The 14,561-nt window shown below is 35.2% G+C and overlaps 1 protein-coding gene across 1 annotated transcript in view; it reads right to left on the bottom strand.

Moving 5' to 3' along the window:
- Positions 1-542: 542 nt before the first annotated feature.
- TNKS2 (tankyrase 2) overlaps positions 543-14,561 on the bottom strand; it is a 32,957-nt gene continuing 18,938 nt past the window's right edge. The window contains exons 19-28 of the mRNA XM_026851487.1: positions 14,158-14,346; positions 13,142-13,394; positions 12,513-12,595; positions 11,825-11,945; positions 9,332-9,429; positions 8,645-8,719; positions 7,507-7,612; positions 5,757-5,943; positions 4,190-4,346; positions 543-3,900 (exon numbers count right to left, since the gene is read on the bottom strand). Coding sequence (XP_026707288.1) covers positions 3,838-3,900; positions 4,190-4,346; positions 5,757-5,943; positions 7,507-7,612; positions 8,645-8,719; positions 9,332-9,429; positions 11,825-11,945; positions 12,513-12,595; positions 13,142-13,394; positions 14,158-14,346 — 1,332 coding nt within the window. The 3' untranslated portion in view covers positions 543-3,837. The remainder of the gene's footprint in view (positions 3,901-4,189; positions 4,347-5,756; positions 5,944-7,506; positions 7,613-8,644; positions 8,720-9,331; positions 9,430-11,824; positions 11,946-12,512; positions 12,596-13,141; positions 13,395-14,157; positions 14,347-14,561) is intronic.

The following is a 14,561-nucleotide window of genomic DNA, read 5'->3' as shown; positions in this document are numbered from 1 at the left end:
ACTGTAACTTTTCAGTGCCTGTAGAACTTGTCTGCCCTTCTTGACAGGTTATTAGTATCTCTCCCCTCCTGTTTGTCTTCTCTCAGTTACCAACCTTGCCCCTTTTTAGGGCAGAACATGTTAACTTCAAACCAGTCATCTACATGCTTTTTCTTTTTATCTTGCATTCTGTTCTGGCTGCCTGAAGCTTTTTTTGATCTAGTGAGCCACAGGCAGAGGAAAGAAACCCCCTGATACTCTCAGAAGTACTACTGCTTATGCTTGCTGGAGAGGGGCAAGAAGAGGCACACACCTCCCTCCACACCCTCGACTATAGCACCTCCCTTGCTGACACTATCTCCACCTCCTACTGCAACTTCAGCGGATGCAGGAAAAGCACAGCTCCAAGAACCACAGAGGGGCAGACCTCAGTCAGTCTGATTTTCCAGTTCACTGAAGGTGATAAAGGAGTTTTTGCTGCACTGTTGCATTAGATGAGTACAAATCAAGACTTTACATTTTTTTTACTGGAAGGCAGAAGGCAAGCCACTCATGGGATTCTGTTGTTTCCAGCAAAACAGAAAAACTCTTTATTACTTTAAGTTCAGGAGATGGGCAGAAAAAAGTAAAATGGCTCCTAGGCTGCAGCACTCTCACCGACAATAGAAAAGTCACTTTTTAAACTTTTTCTCAGCTTCTTACATGAACAAAGTGAGTGAGACTGAGCAAGTGGGTGCACTCATATATACACACACAGAATGGTGTTTAATGAGCAAATTCAGGGTAGAAAAGACAGGGACAACTCCTTTTATACATAGTTACTTCCATTCAAAACTAGTGCCAAGATATCTCTGGAACATGCATTGTACAGATAAGCTTAATTTTTTCAGTTATATATGACAGAAGAGTCTGGCCAAATTATTTTTTAATTTCTAAGGACTAAGGTCTAAGTAATAAATAAAGTTTTTAAGAAAACACCCTAGCATTTTCAATTTGCTTAGCTGCAGCTGTTTTTATACTTTTTAAAAACACTAATGTGGAATGGAAAGTTAAATTCTGATTTTTTACAATTTAGATTGGTAGAATTTTCAGAAACGTTTTTCTAAGCTGTACTAAAATACTTTAAAGTTTCATCACCCTCTATCTTACTAAACATTTGCTTTCCTGCCCTCTAGTGCTCGTATCTAAATCTTCTATACAAGTTTGGTTTTTGAAACCTCCTACCATGTAAGTGGTCCTACTGAAATAGGATTATTTACTTACTGCAATACTACAAGTAATCTAAACAATACTTGTGTTGCTGGCCATGTATGTATCATACTGCTACCTATGCAGTTACCTGAAAGGTAAGAATTTTCAGGTTACTTTTTATTTTACAAAACCAAAGTAAGGCAGTTTGCTTTTTCAGTTTTGGACCATAAAATGCATGTTTTAAATGCATAAATTGAAGCTTACTTTAGATTTATTATTAAAACATTTTCACTGGTAGCTAAAGCTGTTAGCTATATACCAAAGTACAAGCTTCCACAGTATTTACAGTTTTTATCCACATTAAAATCTTTTCTATTTGATGCAATTAATTTCCCCTCCAATGATGTAGTTTGTTATAGTATTGTGCATGCTTACATTTAAAACAATTGGTTGACACACTACATTTGTAATTACTCCCATGCTACCAGAAAACCAGTGAATTAAATTTATTTAGTGTTAAATGGATATGGAATGTTATACAGTACATGTAAAGACACTTCAAGATGAGTAAAGCAGAACTAATTGCACAAGAGATTAAAGGTTCACCTCAATAGTCAGTATTATCAAATCATTACAGCTTCCATCTTCAGAGTGCAAGGTATGTCATGCAAAAAAACAGCTCAAAAAATCCCCAAGCAGACAAAACCAACATTGTGGTACCACTTAAAATGCTATCATACCACAATATTTTACAAGACTTTAAGTGATCATTCATAGAGAATGAAGCATTACAGCAATAACATAGTTTTAAACATACTTAACAGATTTTGCATGAACACCAATTCCAGCATTACTATACCTAAGGAACAGGCAACATGCTGGGAGAAAGTACCTAAAAATCAAAGCCTTTTTTATTCATTGCCAATATTTCTTTCTGCAAGAGTTATGCAATCTTTTTATTCAGATTCCCCAAATAACTGGGTAAGGTTCAATACATTTTTACATAGAGCATAATCACATAACCACCACATCAGCAAGACGTCCATTATCTTGAGCAGTTACTACATTTAAAACCATGGTATGATAACATGCCCTGCAAACAAATTGTCTTCTGGGAGAGTGTCCTGTATCTAGAAATATAAAACAACTAAAATATACTTGTAACCACTTTAACCCCAAATGAACTATGATTTGTATTTACATATTTTTGAAATATGTAGGTAAAAACTGCAGATGGAAGATAAACAGAATACACAAGAGAGCTATCACAGGGCTGACGGAACTGATCGGTGCATTCAGCAACCCCAAACGAGACTTGAACAACGGGTTGTACCTTTTATGTACTCTTCTTCCACCCAAACGGTTTTAACTGGGCTACCGAAGGCAGCTGCTGCTGTGGAAGGGCTGCTCATCCTGCTTACACACTCCTTGCCCAGCCAGTGGAGCACAGGGAGAGGAACCTTGCATCTTGACCAGATCCACTCAGCCAAAAACACTGCAGATGAACACGCTTCTACACATCTGCTTCCACTACAGCTTCAATGTTAACATGGAAGAAACATAGGAGATGACAGGATGGTTTTTAACATTTCCACCTTGTAATACTCATATCCCAAGGGCACCAACAGGTAGATAATTTACCAAAATAAGCATACAAAAAAGGCCAAGTTGTTTGCCCTCGTATTAGGAATAAACTATTTAACTTCCCAGCTTAAATGTAAGCAAGAGGAACTCAAGAAAGACCTCCTTGAGGTTAATTTTCCAACTACATTCAAAGAAAATAATTTACTAAAACTGTAACTTGCAAGGTCTACTAGCCCTGAAGTGAGGACACAGGTTAACTATACCTATAGTTAAATAAAAACTTCAGCAGACATTTTACAGAAATAAAATATGCAACTCTAGGAAGTAGGTGGAAAAACACTTTAGTATTCAGCTGGAACATTCTATTTTCATAGCCTGTCATTTTCAGGAATGTATATTGCATAAATAAAAACACAGAACAAAGATTTGCGTATTCAGTCTAAAGCTGGATATTTCTAAACTTTATCTCTTCAGATAAAATTTGCTGTCTCCCTCACAAGTAAGTGATAAACCCTGAAAAAAAATTGGTTTTTCAAATCTATCGTGCACGAGAAAACACAGATGAAGAAACCAACATCTGGAAAAAACATTTTGTACAAGATTGCAGTTCTAAAACACTTATATTACAAAGCAATGTAAATAAATACCAGGCTAGTACAAAAGCTCTTATTTACAGTTTTACAAATGAAAACATTTTCAGTGTAAATGCAGTGTTTTAAAGAACACAATATTAGTAAAATGAGTTCCTGTATAGAGCATTATAATTTCTGTTAAATTTCAACGGAGTATTGTATAAAACCATCGTTTCAAGTTAATTGTTGCTTATAATTTAGTACAGCCAAACCCCAGTTTATGCCTGGAATGGTATCTGTTAAAGTGCTGAAAAAGAGGACATTTCTGAAATTTTAGAAAAACATACTGTACATTATTAAAGCTTTATCAAGTCAAAAATGGTATATTTTGTTCACATTTGCTACCACACCACCTGCAGATGAAAGTTTTTCAACAACTTGTAATTAACAGGATGGCAGCCACTGGTATCTTTGCATCCAAAGTCTTATGGTTTCCCACAAGTAATTTGTCTTAAGCTTCAGTGGTGGCTTCAGGTTTCATAATCTGGTAAGTAATCAAGTATTCTGGATAAGCCTGAAAGAATGACACACACATTCTTTACTATGATTTCATTTTGTGGATAAATTCAGAATGTTTGCTAGAAATGGGAAAAACTATTTATGGCAAAGAAACAAAGGCAAAATGTCAAAAGTAAAATGCCCGGAGCATTCAGGAAACACGAATCCTTTCATCTTGCAACCACACCTGAAGTTTGTGTTAAGACAAAAGCAAGTCCTAGCACCTCAAAAGTAGGAAGTACACCTCGACACAGTACATCTCTTTAAAAAGAAAGTCTGAAGAACCAAACAAAAAAGCTCTTTACCTGCTCCCCTCGGTAAATGACATATTCTGCCAATGCCAATCCATTTACACTGGGTCGCCCAGTAACTGAGTGGTGTCCTGGGGGAGAATGAGCCATTTTCATAGCACTGAACTGCAGGAAAGACTTCCCCAGCGTTACACGACAAAACAGCAATTGCCTGGGTTAAAAGGGAAAAAGGACCATGAATACAAAACGCTTATGAAGCACCAGAAAGACTATCTTTGTAATGAAACTTTTGCTTGAGGAGAACAATTGAATTTTAAAGCCACTTTAGTCACTTTGTAATTCACAAAATTCTGAAGTTCTGTTTTGAAAGACAATAGTTACATTCCCTTTGGAAAAGCTCTTTAGTCTGAGGACAGGTGTGGTAGTAACGTCAAAAAATGTTATCTTAATTACCGGAAACAGCATGCTTAACAATGTACTTGGAGATTGTCACTACCTTTTCATGTCTTTTTAAAAAATTGTTTGTTTTAAAAAGTTTTGAGGGTCCCCCCCCATCACTCATACTAATAACATAATTCACTTAGGTACAAATCTGATGTTAGAACACAACAGCCAAATCAACATCAAGGACAATGCAAAGTCTAGGTCAACACGAAATACCTCATACTAGCATCTGTCAGTTATTGTTATGTTATTTTCATCATAAAAAGATGGAACAAGAGTACTTACTTCTTTACATATGTACTACTGCAATGGCAATGAAATCTCAGCATTTTTGTAGACCAATGTTATGTACCATTTCAGCCAAAACTTTTGCTTTTCTAACTCTTCACCCAAGACAAATTAAAAATCTTATTCGAAACTTTGGAAAGCATTAGGAGACTGATATCCTCTATAACTCCCCAGAAGATTATTCTATTTCAGAGTGCCAGAAAAGAGTAAGCAATATAAAAAGGGGCAGAGACTTGAGGAAGGAAACTGGAAGACTGACCTTATCCCTGTGATACCAATGTAAAACAGTATGCACACAAACACACAAAATGTTCTCCTGGCTGAAAACATAGCCACTACCACAATTAAGTCCATGAAGTAACAATAACTTTATTCTGAACTGATGGTGTCAATAAGACATAACAGGTGTTCTGCAGACAAGTGGATTTAAGAACTCAATTAGTGGTAGAGCATCCACAAATCTACATCTGTATTTGTGAAGTATGTGAAGCAGCAGTGATGTGGGGGCTGTTACAAAGTACATCCTCAAGAAATACAGCATCTGAATAGAACTGAATTTCTCCTTTCTCTGTAACAGGCCATGGACTAAACCCTCACATTGCTGCATCTTTCACACAAGCATCTAGCAGATATTCTTCACTCTCTGGCTACCTGTTTGATTTTTACAGTAAGTTAAGGGCAAAGGTTTGCTTAAAGGCACTGAAGATGGTTAAAGGTAAAGACTTAAATATCAAAGTTTTCTGAAAGTTTCTATTAGGTCCAGCACATAGAGAGTGCTGAGAAGGTTTGGTTACCAAGCAAATCTTTCTTCAGAGAAACATTCTGCTGACTTGATAAGTCTATAGACACAATATACAAAGGCAAAATCAGATTCTTTTGAATGACTTACCTGTGGCAAACATAACAAGATCTATCTTTGTGAATTGGACATCCAGTGCCACCTCCAATTCCATACACATATTGATTGCTTTTGGAAGAATTTTCAGCAAAATAAATCCCAGCTCCAAACATGCCACCTATATAGGCATGTCTCTCATCAAAGCCTTTGTGAATAATTGCGTTCACAAATGGGGAGCCTAAGAGAAAGGAAGTAAAATACTGAAAATACAGTATACAGATTTTTGTATGTGTCACAATTCAATCATGCATTCCCAACATTTTTTGTGCATTTTTTTCTACATATACAAAGAAATCAGTCTCCAGAAATTCTGACTTCAGATTTACACAGTCACTTTGCTAGAGGTATTATACAAATGACAGTAGCTCTTAAGTGTGTATTTTTAACAAAGATTTACAAAGGATAGTATCTGAGACAACTCTTGCTGCAAGAGAAGGCTCTATGAATCTGCTGCACTCCCTCTGGCAGAGCTCCATTCCAACCAAGATTCACTGAAAGTATTGCTACACAAATCCCATCTTCTTCCTAAAACTAAGTAGATGGCATTTAAAAAGCAGTAAATGTAAACCCGTATTTATTTACTTGCAGTGGTCATAAAATTTAGCCTTAAAGAATAATCTGCTCAAAATGGTTGGATTCTGCATCTCAAGACACCTGATACCCATTAATTTTCACAAAAAGTTATTTTTTTTTTTTAGTAAGGATTTTTATGACAGTATACAGAAATATGAAAGCACCTTTAGAGAAAAGCTGTTCTATGAGAACATGGCATTTCAGAATTATGTTGGGAATTATAGTGAAAATAATCCAAAGCCTCATCCTCCAGCCTAAATATGATTAAACTGTATATGAAGTAGAACAACGTTCCAGATGAGAATGAGAGAAAACTCTGACAATTGCTGGTCATCTTCTGCAAGTGGCATACATCGTTAAAAATGTATGTTAACCCTTTAAAAAGTCTTAAAAACAAAGAACACTCATAAGGCATTAATTGCTTTGTTCCAGGGATAATTTTGTTATTATCTAATTTAAAAGACTCTCCTTTAAATCAGGTAATTCCATTAAGGGGCAATTTCCTCTTCCAGGGGTACAGACCTCAGTCAAAAGACAGGATTTAGATACCTATGAGTTTGGGCAAGCAGTTAATTACTGTGGCATTGCTGTTTCCAATAGTAATGTATTATGCTGGGAACTATGCGGCTTTCATTGTAAGGATGTACGGTGAGCTTGCTTAATTTGCTCATCAGGACAAACTATATAATTGTGCACAAGTGAGCTTTCAATTGGCTTTAATTTGGTAATTATAAGCTATCTTTTCTGGAATGATGAACAGGAACTAAATTCTCAAATTATAAAAACAAGAAATTCCTACCACAAAACAACCCATTGCAGAATAAATTTTGACCCTTAATCATTTTAATCATACAGCCAATAAAACTGAATTGGTAACTTAACCAAGGAGGAGGCACACCCCTTAATCTCCATTCATAATTGCTAAAATGTTTTCACTTAGAAATTTGAAGTCTCCTTTAGGGAGAGTTAAGGAGATGCAAATTTCAGAAGAAAGATGCAATGTGTTTTATGTTCTTACTGTGAAATATACAAACACTTGTTCACATAAAATTCATGCAAAACCTAGAACCTATTTCCACTAGGAAAATTTACTTTGAGTCAGTAGAAACCCTCCAATAAAGAGTGTTGATTGTAAAACAAATTAATAAGGTGCATTTCAGTATCTCACCATGAAACAGCATCCTTTCATTAGCATGGTTATGATTCTCTTCAGAGACCTCTTTCCTCCTGTGAGTATATCTTTCCCACAGTTTTTTGTTGCACACTTTCTGAATCTGAAACAGTCAAAATGTAAGTTCTGCCCTGAAACTGAAAACTTGGCTGCTTTACTTCACACGTGTTTAACTTACAGCAACTATACCACAGTACACTTACACTGCCACTTAAACAAGAATACTTTCTTTAGAACTCAAAGAAACACAAATTTTCAACTTATGCTGAAGTTCATTGTTGTAGCATAATTTAAGTAAATCATAAATATATGCTTAATTAAGAATCAATTTCAAACATCTGTTGAGCAATACCTCTTAATTTCAATTTAGCAGGCTTAGTCACAATCCTACTTGAGGATCACTCCAAACACAGCGTGATGCCAAACCACTAGTAAAAAGATCATCTAGTAAATTAAGAAGTGTCTTACATGAAGACTTCTAGAACATTTTAAAAGAGAGTACATTATGTACTCTCTGCAGAGGTATGCTGGGCATTGTCAAAGCCTTAGGTGTTCAGATACAGCATACCAGTTCTACTGGGGAAACCATAACATCAGTTCACAATAAAACTTAGTAGCACTTACTTGCAAATCAAAAATCTCTGTATTTTAATGAAAATGACCATTTCTTCACGTGAAAAAATAATGCAAACCAAAATTCCACTAAATTATTTAAAGCAGAGATGTCTACTACCTGGTGCTTTAAGCTTCATTGTCATTAAATCAAGCCAAAATAGGTACTCTTACTTCCAGGCTTCAAGAACTTTGCTTTCACTTCTTGCTGTTTTTAACTCTTCCTTTGTATTCCTGTAACACCTTCTATCTTTTTCTTCAAACATTGCAGTTTTCTGTGAGGTCTTTCTATGTCAATTTATCATAAAATTTTTTAATGACCATTAACCCATAAGCAGTTTTTCCATATAATCTTATACTTTGAACTCCCCTGGAAGACTATCTTTTTCCTGTGCATGTCTCAGAATGGCACATCTCATCACATTATGAAGCTTATCAAACAAATATAGAACCTCTGATAGACATTTTATTTTCAGTCAAGCTCTAAAGGTATAGCCATTGACCATAAAAATGCCACACCTACCTTTAAGATGTTGTATCTGTTGAAGACTCCGCCAGCATGTCCTCCATCTCTGTGCTCTCGTACAGTACTCTGCATCTGAAGATTGAGAATTTTAAGGAGAATCACTTTGTTTCGGTACACATTCAAAACATATCCTTCAAACAGTCAATTGATCAAAAGAACAAATTCTGTCTTAAAAATCATACAAGAAATTTTAAGGAATGACTAACTTAAGTAATGACAGATTCTGTGGATGCACATGAAGATATGTTTTTTAAAAACCCCACATCTCGAATAGTTTTCAAATCGAAAAAGATTGTCACTAACCTATTTAGAATATTGTTTCATTGGAATTTTGTCCTGTGTGATTATGACACTTTGGAAAGAAGTGACTTAAAACTCTTGTATTAATATAACAGACAGGCAATTGGTAGCATAGAATTTATACATTGTATCAAAGAGCTTTTTGACATAGTTGATACTTTAAAAATACTACAAGCAGTAATAACATAAGCAAGAAAAAAATTATGGATGTAATGAGCACAGATAAGTGGTGCAGTCAAAGTTTGGAATATGAAGTATCCTTACGCAAGTTTTTCTTAAGCTCAGAGATGTTTATTGCACTGTTAAATTGTCTAGTAATACTTCTTTATCTAATTCTTTTGTAGAAATATCAAAAATACTGAGAGACTACAATGAAAGGCATACCTCTTCTTCTACTGATTGAAATTCCTTATCTTCAGTGGAAAGATCTATGAGAATAGTTCCACTACCTGAAGTATTTAGAGTCAGGTATGGGTTAAGTCCTGTGAATGTAACAAAACACAAGAACAGTTTCAGAAACTGCTTTTTTGGAATGATAACCGGTAAAAGACTTTAATTTTTAAAAGGACTGTTTTCTTAAAACTCAGTTTACAAGATGAAAGGTTACCTGCTAAGGAAGGCAGTGATTACCAGTGACTTTAATTGCCTTCCATCAGCCACATAAATTTTTGCAGATGTCAAAGTGTGATCCCCCCAATAATTTCCTTAGTTTCAAATAAACTTTTTCAGCATTTCTGTTTAAAACCTCTACCCATACATTACCATGCATACCCTGTAAATGCCATAAGTAACACAGCAGCTGGGTCTGGATGCAGGTCAATGGCAATCATTTTAATTGATCTGTGGATACTGATCAATCATTCTCTCACCAAGAATACACATTTCAGAAACACTAACCCATTTGTCTGTTTGTTAATGTACATGACAGGGAAACAATATGTAAGCAGTTGCTTACTTAAGAGTTCATTTCAACTCTAGACAGTGAAACAGTGAGCAACCTGTCCCTGTACAGTGTCCATGACTACTGACAGCCGTGGCATCATGAACAAGAGTTAGCATAAAAGCATATAACGAGTTGACAAAAGAAAATCTAAAAGGCCTGAGCCTGATATTGAATACTTGAAAGATACTGAATGCTTAAAGGAAACTTCTCTATCATTCAAATATAAAAAAAAAATAAAAATTGGAATTTTATGCAGAATCCATTGTCAATTTACATACAGATGTCAGTCAGAACTGGCAAGTAATGGGAATAGAATTACTGAACGTAAGAATACAAAAACAGTGTCTATTAGGTGTCTTTTTATCCATGGCCTTCCCAGACAACTAGCAGGTGACCAGAGTTAGACATTGGGTCTGTCATGATCTCTCTAAAAGGAATCATGTGAGGAAAGGGAAATTACAGATTCATCCACAGTCAGGAGCCTCATGTTAGGAGTGTACAACTGGAGTAGTGTTCAGGAGCAAGAAACACTGGCAAGAAAGCACCAAAATAAAGCTCTTCCACAAAAGCCCTACTGACATCAAAATAATGGCTATACCATGCTCAGAAGAGATGCCAAAATACCAATGCAAACATACTCAAGTGCAAGAGCACAATGGCAAGATACAGAAAACTGACAAAACAACCGAACAACAATCAATCCTCCCTGCCCCAAAACACACTCCAGAATAACAAAAAAAAAACCAAATCCAAACCCACCAAAAAACCAAAAACTACCTGCTGAAATATTCAGTTTAAGTACTTAGGTCTGTAGTTAATGTTAGAAATAAAAATGTCAGATCTTTGATGGCAAGACAGCAAGAGTCTAGAAAGAATGAGGGTGGGAGTGGTGAAGGATTGAGATGTTTGACATTCTGTCTATATACAGACATATTAAAATATGTACAAATACACACATGTTCAAAAATACATCAGTCCTACTTGAAAGGCAAAATCAGTATCACTGGTTGTGTAAACTTAGAACTCAAACAGGACATGAGGCTGAAATGACACCTTAAAAGTAACTTCTATCTAAAATACTCAGTGAGTCTGTCAAAAACCATGGGACAATTAAGAGAAAATTATGAAAATTAATTAGATACTTCATCACTAGGAAAAAGATTATCTTAAGGGTTGGTCGATACTGTTCTAAGGAGCAAAAAATAATTTAGAGCTTTGGAGAGTGACTCTCTCATTACTATGGAGTGCAGATTTTAGAATGAGAATTCACAGATTTTGTCTCAAGGGGGAAAAAAAATCCTACCAATTCTAACTAATTTATTCAATTTCTATGGAACACAGCAAAACAAGAGTAAGTGATGTTTCAGTGAGACAAGGAGGAAAAAAAGGTTTCATTTTTTGTCTCTTATGCAGCCATAGTTAAATGAAGCATACTGTTCCCAGGACTGTGCTGGTATCAACAAGTGCTGCACAAATAAAGAGGCTTTAGCATAAACTTCAATAGAAGCTGAAGCTGCTAAACAAAGCAATTATGTTAATTTTCATTCACTGGAAGAACACCAACTCTATTTTTAAAGTATATATAAGAATTCCAGCTGGCTTTCTAAGAGAGCAAACAGAGTATTCTTTTGCAGAACCCAATGGAACAGCACATACCATTTTGCACTAGAGCTACACTTCACTTAAGTAAACACAAAACAGTAATCAAAAAAAATTTGAGAACTGAAAGTCAAGATTCACAATAATTCTCAGCACAAATACAAGTGCTTATGTTTCAACTCAGAAGACATTCTTATAATTTGAAGTTCCATTTTCTAGGACAAGTGCTACTATCAATTCTTTTTAGTGAGATACAATTTGGAATAATCTAAAGCATTTATAAAATCAGATTCTATAAAGGCAGTGTCACCTAGTAATTTCAAACAAGTACATACCTTGCTGTCCAGAAATGAGTCTTTCAACTCCTTTAATGATTTTATGCCTATGGCCATAAGCATTAATTCCAATTTCCTTCAATTCTTTGTGTCCCATTTCAACTAATACATCCAGTGTTATCTATAAAATGAAAGCAACACCATTTTTTTTGTACAACAGCATAAACAGACCAACAGCTGCCAATGACAGTGAAAATATACCTCATAAGTTGAAATAAAAAGCATGTGTGAAAAGAACACAAACACTGGAGACTTTAGTGTATTACTCTTGTACTTTTACTCAACTATTCTTGCTAAACTTTTGTCTTTAATGCTACAAACTACAAACGTTTAACTCTTATTTCTTACAAGGATCATGCTTCCGATTTGAGAAAGTTTTCTAGATGTATTCAAGCCAACAGAAACAAAACCAGAAATTACTCATCAACACTGACTACTTATTTACTCCACCATTTATACCACTGAAAGGAAACATGCCTCCACTCTCCAACTGATAGAGACATTATTCCCCCCCCGTTTTTTATATGTACACATATACTTTGATATTTGTACTATATATACATTTTAAAAGGCAGTTACATCTCCTTCCTTTATTCCACTCATTTTGATGCCTTACAATATTCTAAAGTCAGTATTTATTCTCCCTTGCTTTCTAGCTGAGTATCTAGAAATAAATATAGCTACTTACCTGTTCTCTCTCAAATATGTCAATTAGATGTTCAAGGCCAAGGTTCCGCACAAACTGATTTATGCTAAAATCTACACCTGAAACTGGGAAGAACAACAACTCACAATGAACATTCATACATATATCTCAGAATGAAGTATACACATCTCACACTGTCTGTGGAAATAACAAGACAAAAATTCCTGGTTTTTGAAAATAGGGAATAAATATCTGTATCACCAGGCAGTGGCAACTATTACTTAATCTACCCTAGTACTCTAAGATTTCTATCTAGCCCTCCCAAGAGCAGTTTTTGTGCTTCCATGAGATACGCAACTAACTAGCTACCAGAAATGCATGTTCAAACTGAAAATATTTTAAGAACTAAAATGGTACAGAAGTAACCTTTTCAAGATATCCGATCTAAGAATAGCCTCTTAGAAATGAGATAAAGTTTGTAGTAAAATACTGTTTGGTATGGAGCCAAACTTCATTTGACTTATCTTTTAAAACACAATTCCCCATTTTGGTTCTGTGCAGCAAAACCCCAACATTTTAAAGATTCTGTAAGGGGAAAGTACTGAAATTGTGTGTATTCTTTTTACCATATGGTATAAAATGTTACTCGTTCCTAACTGCAAAAGCCTCACCTTCTTTTTTCTCCAGAACGGTAGCTCCCTCTGTGCTGTTTGTACCAACAACAGAAGGAAGTTCAGAAAAACTACCAGACAAGTTGTCAAGACTACTCGCAGCAGACAGACTTGATGGACTGGATGGAACAGAAGACAGGGAATCAGCTGTAGAACCTGTAGTCTGAGACACACTTATAACCTGAGGTTTGTAGCAAGTTGGTAAGGCAGAAGGAGGCATTGCTGCCGTCAATAATGCGCTGACATCGTCTGCCTAAATAGCAGAAAACAATTTATCAAAACCGAGGAACACTTTTAGACACCTTTTTTTCCTAGAATGCATTACCATTACTCCAGACTTTTAAGTATACCACAAAATAAATAAATCTATATTGGAAAAATATGCATTTTATAGTGCAGTTTATAAAAGGCCTTTTCTGGCAACAGCATACATGAAACTGTAAAATGTTCATAAATAAAAGCTGTAATAAGATAAAAAGTAAAGGCTATTTGTAAAAAACTTTAGGGATGGTTAACAGAATTAATTTTCTAGGAAAAGTGAACAAAAGCTTCTACTGGCAACTAGAATTTATGAAACAGAACAGTTACTCTGAGTATAGCTTTGAATTGTATTATAATACTTAGGAAAAAAACATGTAGAAACTTAACAGCCAGACAGTTTCCCAAATTCATGTTGCTACGAAGTTTGCATACATTTTATTGACACAATTTTTGTATTAGTACCAAATTAAAAGCATGAAATTATAAGCCTGAAATCCCTTTGTTGTTTTTTTTTCCCCCCACACCCTGTCCATCTTGAAATAAGAAGTCTTGAGCAACAAAATATTTAAAGAAGGTTTATAAAGGCTCTACTGACTTTCCTTACCAGGCTCATATAAATAGCAGAGAAACCACAATATTTTAAATTTTGCAGAAGTTGCCTTATTACTTTTTGTTTCTTTAAAAGATAGTTTTTAGATGAACTGCCACAAATGGCAGGTAAGTACAGATTTCCGAAGAAGAGCCCCATCACTTACAGTGACCAGATCCAGTGGTGTTTGTCCTTCTTGGTTTTTCAGAGTAGGATCAGCCCCATGTGCCAGTAACAGGGCACAAAGCTGTGTCCTTCCTTTCTGGGCTGCTTCATGCAGAGGTGTGAAAGCCCATTTGTCTGTAGCATTCACACATGCGTTATACTTTATAAGTAAAGCTGCTACATCAACATGCTGGAAAATAAAAATACCCGTTAATCCAAGGTACTAAAGTGTATTAAATTAACTCAGAACTATTACTAATACTTCTCTGTAATCCTCATTTTGAATTTTCTTAGAACACATTTACTTTTTAATTGTGATTAAAAAAAAAAGAAGAGTATTAAAGTGTTTTCTTCCTTACCTATAACATACCATTAAAAAGTTAAGATTTATTCTCTTGGGAAACA

This window comes from Athene cunicularia, assembly GCF_003259725.1.
Source record: "Athene cunicularia isolate RWA chromosome 6 unlocalized genomic scaffold, athCun1 chr6_part1, whole genome shotgun sequence".
Taxonomy (NCBI): Eukaryota; Metazoa; Chordata; class Aves; order Strigiformes; family Strigidae; genus Athene; species Athene cunicularia.
Note: the sequence above shows the minus strand (reverse complement) of the source record. Positions and strands in the feature narration are given on the sequence as shown.